We start from the raw sequence: 12,534 nt of genomic DNA, 5'->3' as shown, positions 1-12,534 counted from the left end.
TTTTCGAAATTTTTCATCAATTCTTACACGGAGAGAAATTTTAAGTTCCGGTTACCGCTCACTCCTCAACTATTTTCATTTTTTACCACCACCGAAAAATATAGTTCTAGGCAGAACGTTTTTAATCTGTTCCCGCAGGAGGAGAGGGCTCCTAGATCCGAGGTATGCCGCATCCCGCGTTTGTAGGGCTGCACACGCGTGTGTGAATCTCTTACCTGCGTAGACGGAGACGCGTATGCGTGCCAGGTGGGCCAGCCACTTCGATACTTCATTTTAAGAGCTAAAAATAGACCCTTGACCACGATACAAGCGTCACAGCTCGCTTACGCTCGGAGCTTCGCGTTATCAATCACCCACCCACACACACGCACGCACGCACGCACGCACGTACAATTCTTCTACCAGACGAGACGGGAGCAGGAATTCAAGTCATTTCGAAGTCCTCGAGCACGATGTGCGTATATACACGTACTTGTACGTGACATTTTCATTCGCTCTTTATTTATATATTTTTCATTTCAACAATTTTTCTCACTCTTACGAATCTATCGCTGATAGTTCCGTTGTATTGAAAACCAATGGATGCGGACGTGGAAGAAGACATGACCCGACAAGATTGTCAAATCGTGTAATGATTAACGAGATTTAATGTGATGCTCGATGTCAATGTCGTGGAAAAAAAAAAATCTTCATTTCATTGTAATAATCTGTGGAATTGTATTTTGTTTTTTTGTGCAAAATTCAAGAATTTTTTTAAATCATTTATCATCGGCTGTGACAATATTTTTAGATTTCAAATTTCGTTTCATATTTGATTTTTGATTTTCTTTTTTATCGTCATCATTATTGTTATTCTGAGACTTGTGAAGAACTTTGTAACAAACGTAGAATGAATAAAAAGAAAAGGGCAGAAAATGTATATTGAATGAGAAAAACACGCGTTGGATATTATTCGGAAGATTTGTATATTTGTAAGTATTTTTATTTTTATTTGTTTATTTTTTTCATCAGTTATCGCGACGCATTAAATTAATTGTTGACGTCGTAAACAAGTTTAAAAAAAAAAAAAAAAAAAACTTTTTCGTTTTATTTCTATTTCCTCTCTCCTCATACTTTTATTTTCACCGGTCGCGCGAGTACGTTAATAAATCCATGACGAAAATAGGTATACAGCGTATTGTAAGTAATGACTTGGTGGAAGAAAAAGAAAAATAAAAAAAAAAAAAACAAATACAAACGCGCTCACGAAACATGTGCAAGAATTTTACCGCGGATGAATTACAAGCGAAATTTCACACGACTTGGCAAACAAATATCCTACTCATTATATACCGGAGATGGTCAAATACGCGGAATAACTGCAGCACACAAGTTTGCAGACAAAAATAGACGTACCTATAACCTCTTCGCGTTTTACCAAAAATAGAAATATCTCACCTCCTCCTCTTCGTCCTCCTCTTCGTTTTCTTACATTCTTTCTTATATACCCTCTCACGTCTTCTTTTTCTAAATTCACCGCAAGTTGTAAGTACGATTCTGTTTTTTTTCTCTTTTTTTTTCAACAAAGACGTTTGCAATTTTACGTAATAAAACAAATACACACATCTATGTATATATATATATATTAGAGTGTCCCAAAAAAACCGACTATTTTTTTTTTTCAAAGAAATGATAATTTTTATTGATTTTTAGCGAAAAATATTTACTTACCTAAAAAAAATCAATAAAAATTATCATTTGTCAAATTATTAATAATTTCGGATCTGCATTCCGTCAAATATATGCATATATTTATTGTTCAGTTGATGATTCTGGGTTTATAATACATATAAATTAATTTTTGTTGTATTTACGAACAAAAAAAGCATAATTTTAAACAGTCCGAAGTTTGAGGCTCGATATTTTTGAAACGGCTGGATTTACGCAAAATGTCAATCAGACCTTTTTTGTAGAGCATCAAATTTCCTATAAGACCTGATTTTGTCATACTTATGAAGTAGCTCGTTATCCCATCACAAAATTCCAAAGTTCAAAAAAAAATTTTCCCATGTTATTTAAATGGGAAATAGAAAATTACAAATCGCCACCTCTAAATATTAATATTAAGAGCTTATATTTTCACAGGGTCATTTTCTAGAGATACTCTGACGATTTTTCAATGTTCTTTGAAAAAAAAAAAATAGTCGGTTTTTTTGGGACACTCTAATATATATATATATATAGTTGTTCAATTAATTGATACGGTTAGAAGGATATTTATAAGCGATTGAATAAGTTTTATTAGACAGAACGTCGAGACGTTCTATAAAAAAAAAAAAAAAAAAATTTGAAGAAAACTAAAAATTAGAGAAAATTGCTGTCGTTATTGTAAAATCATTTGCATCGTACAGATGTGTAAAGAATAAACTGGATAAAGGATCTGCTGTCATGCCTCGATTATTATCGCACGTACGATGAACGCTCGCTATTAGAAAATGGCCCGAGAAAACGTCTCGACCGCAGCATCGCGTCGCCTCGCCTCGCTCAGGGTTCTCTCTAAATATTTGTGGAATTCGTAAAATGTTACCCACCGAGCCAAAAATTCTTTCCGTACAAAATCCGAAGAATTCTTGACCCAGCGTATGCGATGCGATGCCATGCCTTATGTACATACCTTCTGCTACGTATGCATGCATGTATGTATGTACAGACCAAATGGCCAACTTGTATACCTGCGTATTATAACACATACACAACACGCACACGCATACATTATACATAGAGACACGAAGAGACAGACGCTGGCTTAAATCGTCTGAAAATTTTCCTAACCATAAGCCGTGCGTGTCTCTTACAGAGTCGCTAATCGAGATTCGTAAGAATAGTTTTTGGGGACAGTTTTTTTTTTTTTTTTTTTTTCATCTTCTTCGCTTATGTGTGTCAATTCATCTTCTACAAGCAGGGCCAAAGAATACTTTATATCCTGATTTGAGTTACATTTGAGTAATTCATATTGAAGTATGAAGAAATTTTAAAAAAATTAGAAACAGGGCTAGGGCAATATAATTCCTGATTTTCCTACATTCATCAACTTTGTATAAGGTGTATTTTTTATTTCTACAATAATTCACGCACGTGTGTATTATTATTACTATTAAGACGTGTAGAATTTTCCCGCAAGTTTATGCGCAGGTACATATCTATATAGATACTTACGATCACATAAATTATTATGATACCTATATACATATGTACATATATACATATATACATACACAAATGTCTGTGCTCATGATATCCTATTATTATGAGATAGCTCAAGTATTTTAGTTTACGATTGATTTATACCGACGCAGGTGAACGAGAAAAAAATTCCAAGTACTTCTATGGTCGCAGGAAAATATTACTGTTACGTAGGATAAATAGAAGCGATGCCGATATGCATAATTATAAATAGGATATTTAGTGGAAGAAATGTTGCACGTATGTATATAACAAGTATAACATACGTAATTCGGTATTTAAAAAACGAGTTTCGCACTTTTCCCTGTATTCATAATTCCGCACTAGAAAAAAAAAAAAAAAAAAACCGTATCTCTTTATTAATCGTACGAAGAGAATCCAATAAAAAATTTTCATGATAAAACTTGGAATAAACCGATTTATATTTTCATGTTTCCTCTTTCTTAAGCTTCGAAAATTATTCATAGATTTTTTTTTTGCCACCAACTCAAGTTTCGATACGATGGAAAAGGATAGAAGGAATAGAATTTTTTACTCCAAGGAACGCGCACGCATGCTTTTGCCTCTCCTTTCCTCTTTCCCTCTGGTATTATTTCCCCCTTCCATCCGCTCCTCTCTTCTCTTCGCTCCACGATCCCTTTCCTCCCCTTCCTCTCGCTCTCGCTCACGATCAGAGCCTCGAGCTAATTGTAAGAGTGCCGGGTTCGAGGCTGAGAAGACGAGAAAAAGGCGGGAAGGGATAAGGAGGAGGAGGAGGAAGAGGTGGAGGACCATTTGCATCGGAATGCAAGTTCCTCACCGATACCATAAGCGTATTTATAGTTTACGTCTTATTTATGTATGTAGATATGGGTACGGTATACATAAGTATACATTATGTGTTGCGTTTCGTTATATACAAATCAGTTTATGTTATCGTTAAAACGAACGTCTAGAATTTCTCGATTCTGGATTTATTAAAAGCCGAATTATAACTAAAAATTTGTGACAAAATGAAAATAAGAAGTTTAAATAAAAAATAATCCTTTGAATTGTCCTGTAAAATTTTTCTTCTAATTAGCGAAAATTATTGAATCATGTGCAACATATTCGGTGAGTCGTTATAAAGAAAATAAAGAAAGATAAGATTCGTTTTATGCATATAAAAAAACTGGTGTGGTTGAAAAAAAAAAAAAAGAAAAGCAGGAAGGGGCGTTACGTCGAAGCGTCAAAATGAAATCCATTCATCTATAGATGACGTAATAATAACAACAATAATAATAATATCATCGAGGCCGAAGCAACCGACGACCAGAGCTCGTTGGCCGGTTGATTCGTCGACGGAGGGTGTTTGGAATGACCGGAAGTGACATGATTTCCCACGGGACGACTTCCTGCCGCCTTCCTCCTTCTCGAACGTACACATGACTCTGCAGAGCCCCGTGGCCGAGACGTCGAGGAGGCGAAAGGCGCAGGTAAAAAGGTCCAATCGGTAGGTAGGAAGGAAGCAAGGAAGGAAGGAAGGAAGGAAGAAATGCCTACACGTCACGCATTCACACGTGCAGAGGGTGCGTGAGGCATGATAATAAACCAACACTCGTACACATTCTATCCATCCTACCTGTCGAATATTATAAGTGTACAATCATACACCTAGCGAGACACGAATTGGAGACAGCGCAGAGTTCCTGACTTTTAACGGGGTTTAGCTTTGGCCAAAAATCCAAAATTTTCATTTATTTCGCCGCTAGATGACCGTACGTGTTATACTTTTGAGTACATTGATTAAGCGCGTTATATTTTCAAGCTTGGAAGATCTCTGTGGTAATTGAAAGAATAAAAATCACTGGAATTATATTATACATCGTTTATACATATAGAGCTTTTTTTTTATAGACATCGACGCTTCGTTTGACATCGTATAGTATTTTTTGGAAAATCACTAGTCGCTAGTAGATGAAAAATTTTATTCAGAAGACTAGTTTTTATACGAAGTAGTTGAAACACTTTTCCTTTTTTCAAAATCTTGACATCGATAAGTAGTGAATTTCACAGCATTGCGCCGATATTGATCACAATTGATAAGTGTTGTTATTGAATTGACTGGCGAAAAAATGAAAAATGAACAAGCTCTCGTCCATAAAATTTCGGTATCTGATACTTTGGTATTTTCAAAAAGATGTTATCGTGTCTCAGGTATCTCGCGATTATAAATTATAACTTTCACAAATATCTTGTAATAAATGTGGCAAGAGAATTGTCGATTTTAATCGTAAGCCAACCAACCGTAACCTCGTTAAACTGGAACTTGAGATTTGCCAGAGAGCATCAAAACCGGAAGTCAGTTTTCCGTCTGTAAAATTTCATTCGCCGCAGTCATTTCGGCGAACGTATTCCGCTCCAGGTTCGCGAAAGGTGGACGCGAGGAAAGAACATCGTTCGTATTACATCGCGTCCTCGAGTGGTGTCGAATCTCTTTCTGCACGTGGCTTTGCGTCGTCGAAAATAAAAAATAAAATGGAGTAGAAAACTCACCTCCAGCACATCCTGGGCCGTCTGAAGATACTCCCTGAGCATCGCCTCTTGAATGGCACGCCACTCCAATCTCGGGTCTTCGAGTTGAGTGGTTTCTGGTAATGTTAAAAACGAGTAGTTCATTTTGCTGACCTTGACGGTATCCGGAGGCAAAGAATTTCCCGCCGGGAAATGCGTTTCAAGCCCGTAAAACATTGCGAAATTAAATTCGTTCGTTTCTTTCATTTTTTTTTTTTTTTTTTTTTTATTTTTCATGCAAATGCGTAAATGAAAAACCGCACGAGCGAAAAAATTCGAAATTTAGTCAGTTCTTAGTGGTCAGATAGGGTGATTCTCTGGACTTTGAAAAGTGGAGATCTAGTCAAGATTAAACGTTTCATTTTCAGGTCGATTACAATAACTTTATTGATTCTATTTTTTCTTCCAAATTAAAGGAGGAGAACAAAAAGTTTAAAGAAAGCTCGGGAGATCGGACCAGGAAGACACAATCTTAAATCTTGATACAAAATGAGATCTCAAAAATTAGCGAAAACTCGTTCGAATTGGCAAAAATAAATGGGTAATATACGAGGTTTAAGCTTTTTATATTTTTAACAATACACAAGAAATATTTATCATCCAGTCTGAGAATGCCGAATATTTTCCTCGATGATCGTTTCACGTAACTAATAATAACAAACCAACAAACGGCAAAAATAAGAGCGACATTCTTTTAAAATTGTTCGCTGTGAAAACATGATCATCTCTCAAATTCGTTTGAATATGACTTTCTGCTTTAAGAATTTGAAAAAAATAAAAATATCGTATAAATAAAAGGTGCAATTTTTTGATAATTCTCAGCGATTCAAAGCTATTCTACACATAGATCTTTGTCATCTTCTACACATATTAATGTCGTGTCTACCGAGAAAACAAAATTGTTTAACAAGAAGCAGGGGTTCTTGATTTATCCAATTGAAAAATTTCATCACTTGAACAGAAATAGTGTTTGAAGATATCTCTCGGAAATTGAATAATCTATATATATATATATATATATATATTTTTATCATGCTGCGCGGCAAATCACTTTCGGCGGGTTAATTCCGTGTAGAAAGATGTTACATGAGTATGTATGTACACAGATAGAGACAGCTGTGAGCTGCAGAGTGCGGAGATGAAAATAATGCGTAAAACACACTCGATAAATTACCATGAAAAGCACATTCCCAAGTGTTGATTCATTTCCTCCTGCGTCGGAATTAATGTAAATTGTTGGGCTATTGTAAAAGTTTCATTTAAGAAATAAATCCGGCAGCGTGTTATAAATATAATACATACATGTGTATATTTATAACGTGCTTCATTCAAATTTAGCAGAAAACATGGAAATTTTGAAGAATCTTTCAAAACTTCCATGAAAATGAAATAAAATCTCGTGTTCGGAGTGATAATTGAATTAAAAAAAGACGGGGGAGTGAAACAAGCCGTTTCGGTGTATTATATTAAAAAAAAAAATAGGCAAAAATAAATAAAACGTCAAACGTATGGAAGAAGTAAAAGCGTATAAAAGTAAGAAATATACTTACGGTTAACGTGATTGATGTAGTAAGCTCCAACGTGCTTGTCGTAAGCTTCTTCCCATCCGAGTGGAAGTTCATTGCCAATGCAGTCGGCGAACGTTTGGGGCTTTGTAAACCTGTAATCGAGTGAGAAAATTTCATGAGATAAAGACAAAAACAAAAGAAAAAGAATATAAAAAAAATCAGAAAACCTCTGCAATTTTACATAAATTTTTGACATTCATTTTCATTAGTCAGTGAAAAAAAAAAAGAAGTGGCGAAACGAGTGTGTGTGTAAAAAAATTTCACGGGCAAATAGGAATTTTCACTTTCCTCAGAAAAATGTTTCAAGTAAATTTTTCACTGCGGTAAGGTTGTAATAACACATATATCAGTGTTAGAGATAATTTTGCAAAACCACGGGTTTTTTTTCCCAGTATAACGTGCCTATACTTAGGTATTGTAAGAAGTAATCCGATACACCGAATCAAAATAACTACATACTTGAAAACAGTCGTCGAAGAATATTTTCCACACTTTATAACGCTGAATTTCCTCCTACGTATTTATGAATGTATATCAATTTAAAGGGAGGTGATACGTGATTACTTTTTTTTTTTTAAATCGACTATTTCTTCCCATTTTTCATTATTTAAGGTGTCAAAAATATATATGCCAAATGTCAATCCAGAATTCGCCAAATTGACTTATAATCATCCGATGAATACCGCAAGTATTTTTTTTTTTCTTTCGGTATTTCGTTTTTCTTTTTCTCGTTTTCCTCTATTGATTGAGATCTATTCATTTCAATTCATACGAACACGAATCTCTGTATCCATGAAACTGATACGATATATACACACACACACACATATATATATGAAAAATACATATATATATAAAACATAGAATTCATTTTTCATATGAATAAAATAAAACTCAAATAAATAAACTTTCGCGTCAGTAAATACTAATATAACACAGGTAATAATTTTGTTACAACGTTACAACTGTCTATGAATGGGTTGTAATTTAATAAAAAAAATAAATAAAAAAAAAAAAAAACACCAATAATAAGCCTCGAAAGAAGACAAACTATAAAAATTGATAGGAAAAATTAGAAACAAATCTAGAAATATCCGCGTGACGAAAAATGAAGAGAAAAGAAAATTCCCGCCCAATAAATGACGCACGCCTCGGCGTGTCTCATTCCCTCCTATCGCTAAATATAATATGCATATCATGAGTATACGTATAATTAGGTATACGTCTACCAAAGTTACTACATCTGCAAAGTGTATCGTGCGCGTATATATATATATGTATATACATACACACACACACATACATATGATATCGAAACGCGTTAATAGTACATTGCATACGTATAATGTATTTACGTAGATATACCGATTATAATGGTACCGAAGACGATGGCCTTGGCATACCAATCTCAATACGCGTCTCCGTCTTTTTGTCAGTCGTCGTTCTCAACCTATGATCACTCGCGTACAATCTAGAGTCTCAAGAATTACATACCCGAAGGTCTCTGCACGTAACCAATACGCATCGTGTATTCGCCTGTCGTCGTGGTACGTTATACGTATCTGTGCCTGTGTACGATACGATACGATATGAAAACTCTGTAAATTATACATAATATACATATATGTATATAAATACGATGTATAAATATACGAACGTAAGCGTACAATGTAAATTGGAAGTCGCGAATCGTACGGTAAGGCCAAGGCCACAGCGAATCACTTTTCAACATATATTTATTTATTTATTTATTTATTTATTTATTTATTTATTTACGTACACATGCAGTTTGCAATATACCGATTGTTGTACAGCCGACTTATCACACAAATCGAAGTGTATGTACATATTTGACCTGCTTTGAGAATACTTGGGACACGAACAAGAATCATTACACAACGTGTAGAAGAAGAGACTTGGAATACTACTCGCGTGTGAAACGGTTATCGTATCGCAATCTGCATGTTATCACGTACGAGCTGCGAATATTCGTTGTTTAAGGTTTGCCGGCTGTAGGTGAACTTCGATTAATTATTTATATACATGCATATATATATATATATATACACATATTTGACGGCGGTGTTTTCGCCTTGACATTCCGCGGCGCCGCAATAGCGTTACGAAGAAACGCTCGAAGGTTAAATGATATTACGTACATCAATAATTATATAAATGTTTAACAAATTTGGCTGGTTATTGTACATTATACATCAAAGAAGAAAACAACAACAACAAATAAACATCGTACAAGAATTTAACGTGAGGAAAAATACGAATTCGTAACCTCAGCCGTTTGTCACTTTTAGATGTGATTTCTTTCTTACAGGTATTCTTTCGTTTCATTCCTTCAGCCACGTGTTACTACGTCTGTTATACACGCGTGTGTATATTATACGAATGCTATGCATATCGTACAAATATACACTTCCGAACATAACGTGTTACATATTATATTCAACCGAGAAGAAATTGAGAGTAGAGAAAAGGGAAAAGGAGAAGAAATCGAGAAAAATAATTGAGAGTGGAACAAAGTAGGCAAACGGTAAGAAAACCTGGAAGGCAGCATATGCCTCGATAAGTATTATATATTGCACATACGCGTACATAGATTTATTATATATATATACATACGTATATGTATATGTAGGTATGCATAATCTGTTTTATATATGCATGTACATTTACAAATATATATCATAGATTATACCTACGCATAACACCTGGTCATTCGCGGCGTGGGAATAGAATCCTAAGCAACGACCAATTATAACATTAAACGTGAAATTAGTTAGGTTCACTCTCTGTTAAAGCGAATTTATTCGTTATTGTTATCTCTTATAACGAATATCATTGTAAAACGAAGAGAACAACAATAATGATAACCGTTGAAATTTGGCATCAAAAACTTTAATTTCATTCCTCGCATCATTTCCAATTATACTCAATCGTATCGTTTGTCCTCAAATTATCGTTTTCGGGATGTATATTCAATCATTCGCACACATCGTGTATTAATCTGTGAACTTGCACCGCTGCTGCTGCACGTGTATCCCGGAAGATTTGAATTATTTTACGTCGAGTCAGCAGCAGCCAGCGGTTCTTATAACAGCAGGCGTGTTACACGCGCAGCGATACGATTGCCCGTATCCATGATACAATGGTCTGAGAATTGTTTGTATACAATTTACCGTATACCTCATCCATGTAATATGGCGCGGGCATTAGACTAATTATAAGGTGTGATGCCAGCTCGTTGATTATATACCCGGTTACACGATTCAAGTGCAAGACTCGCGAGAGAGCGGAATAAATTACTTCGCGATATTGCATGTGTACGATCGGCTAATAGACACGGGCAAAAAAGAAATCAAACAAAAATTCGAATAACAGGAAGTTGTGTTCAAATAAATTAACAAATATGGGAGAAAAAAAAATAAATAAATAAATAAAAAACTCAATTTACCAGTATCGCCACGGAAAATAATCACTTGCAAAAAGTCAATTATTACAATTTGACCTTTCGAAAGTAATGTTCAAATTTTATACGTACTGAATCATCGTCGTGATTTAAAATCGCAAAAAAAACTAACGTATGCGTTCATATTTTTCCGTAAAACGTAACCCGGTTATTGTGTCACGGTTTGAAATTGATTGTTTTTCAAATAATTATCGTCGTTATTACCGCTGTTGTTGTTATTATTAATTTCGCAAGAACGATGAAACATTATTCGTTGCCAAAGATATGATTAAAAAATTTCAAGGGTTCGTAAGAAAATTCAAAGATACTTGCGACGATCAGTATTTTTATGTAAAGTCTGAAGGTTAGATTAAATTCTGAATATAACCGTGAACTTGTTACGAAGATTGTACATTGACGTCATAGAATTTTTATTGCGTAAGTCTTGTATGTATATAAAAAGGAAACATATGAATATACGTATATACATGAATATATGTATAGTAACAGAGAGGATTTTATCCACGTTGCTTTGTCGTGCGTGATACATATATATATATATAAATACAATCGATCTGTGTGAAGATACGTAAAAGTGACGTACACGTGTTTAAGTATTTGAGAGAATTAAAAAAAAACGTTAGAAAAAAAAAAAAAAAACAACATGAAAACAAAGATCGAGGCGGGAAAAATGAAAAGGCGGCTGACTGGCTAGTAGATATTTAAAAAAATGTACATGATAATCTTTAGCGTACAGTATATGTATAACATAATATGACGTTCGGTTCCAAGAAATGATCAAATGTCATCTCCGAGAGAGAGGGAGAGAGAGAGAGAGAGAGAGAAAGAGAGAGAGAGGTACGTACGCCATTTGTAGTTTCTAGACTTGGCAAGCAAAGCTTGTAAATTTCGGATCAGCTAATCGCGAACCGCAATCACGGGGCATCGTAATAAGCGTAGGCTAAACACACATAGTTTTGTTAAGTATATAATATGCAAATATTCCTCGATCAAGAATCACGATATTAATCTGAATTTCATTTCGCCTCTGTAATATATTAAATATAAAATACCAACGTATTACGTACTTGCATTAATATCGAACTATAATTTTTCACATAACAAATCGCAGTGATATACATTCGTCGTTGTAGTATTTTTTGGCTAATTCTTCAAAAAAAAAAAAAAAAAAAACAACGTTTTCGCAACTAAATAAATAAACGAATACATAACTATAGTTGTTGGAAATTTTTTTAAAGAAAATATCTTACAATTAGACCGTTTTCGAATTGTAACGATGATTACGGATAAAAGAAAGAAAAAAAAAAAGAAAAAAGAAAAAAAAAAGTAAGCCGGCGTGCTTCGTGTTTCGATATATTTTATCCATTACACGAACAAGGGAATAATTCATTTGACGCAAAAGAGCGTTAATTCTATTACCCGGCGTGCTTACATTATGAAGAACCGTATCTCTCCCCCCACAAAGATTCCGAGTTTCTGACCCTACATTCCGACGTGATTGCGTCATCGAAAAACACGCGATCTCTGTTTGCAGGGAGACAAACACATACACATATATACGCGATATGTGTAATGTATGTATGTATGTATGTATGTGTGTGAGTGTATATACATATATATATATATCAATACGTAAGAAAATATCGCGTCTACATGAGTTATCAAGAACGCGAAAAGTTTTCCCTGATTTTAAGAAATTTCAATTTTTCAAGATTCTGTAAAAACGAATTT

General features: G+C 34.5%; 1 protein-coding gene across 4 annotated transcripts in view; it reads right to left on the bottom strand.

Moving 5' to 3' along the window:
* Positions 1 to 12,534, bottom strand: part of kibra (WW and C2 domain containing protein kibra) — a 63,488-nt gene that overhangs the window by 33,970 nt on the left and 16,984 nt on the right. For all 4 annotated transcript variants that reach the window (XM_046631178.1, XM_046631175.2, XM_046631177.2 and 1 more), the window contains 2 exons: positions 7,305 to 7,414; positions 5,737 to 5,831 (listed from right to left, as the gene is read on the bottom strand). In XM_046631178.1, coding sequence (XP_046487134.1) covers positions 5,737 to 5,831; positions 7,305 to 7,414 — 205 coding nt within the window. The remainder of the gene's footprint in view (positions 1 to 5,736; positions 5,832 to 7,304; positions 7,415 to 12,534) is intronic.

Source organism: Neodiprion pinetum, chromosome 6 (assembly GCF_021155775.2).
Source record: "Neodiprion pinetum isolate iyNeoPine1 chromosome 6, iyNeoPine1.2, whole genome shotgun sequence".
Classification (NCBI taxonomy): domain Eukaryota; kingdom Metazoa; phylum Arthropoda; class Insecta; order Hymenoptera; family Diprionidae; genus Neodiprion; species Neodiprion pinetum.
This window is presented reverse-complemented; position numbering and strand designations above follow the sequence as displayed.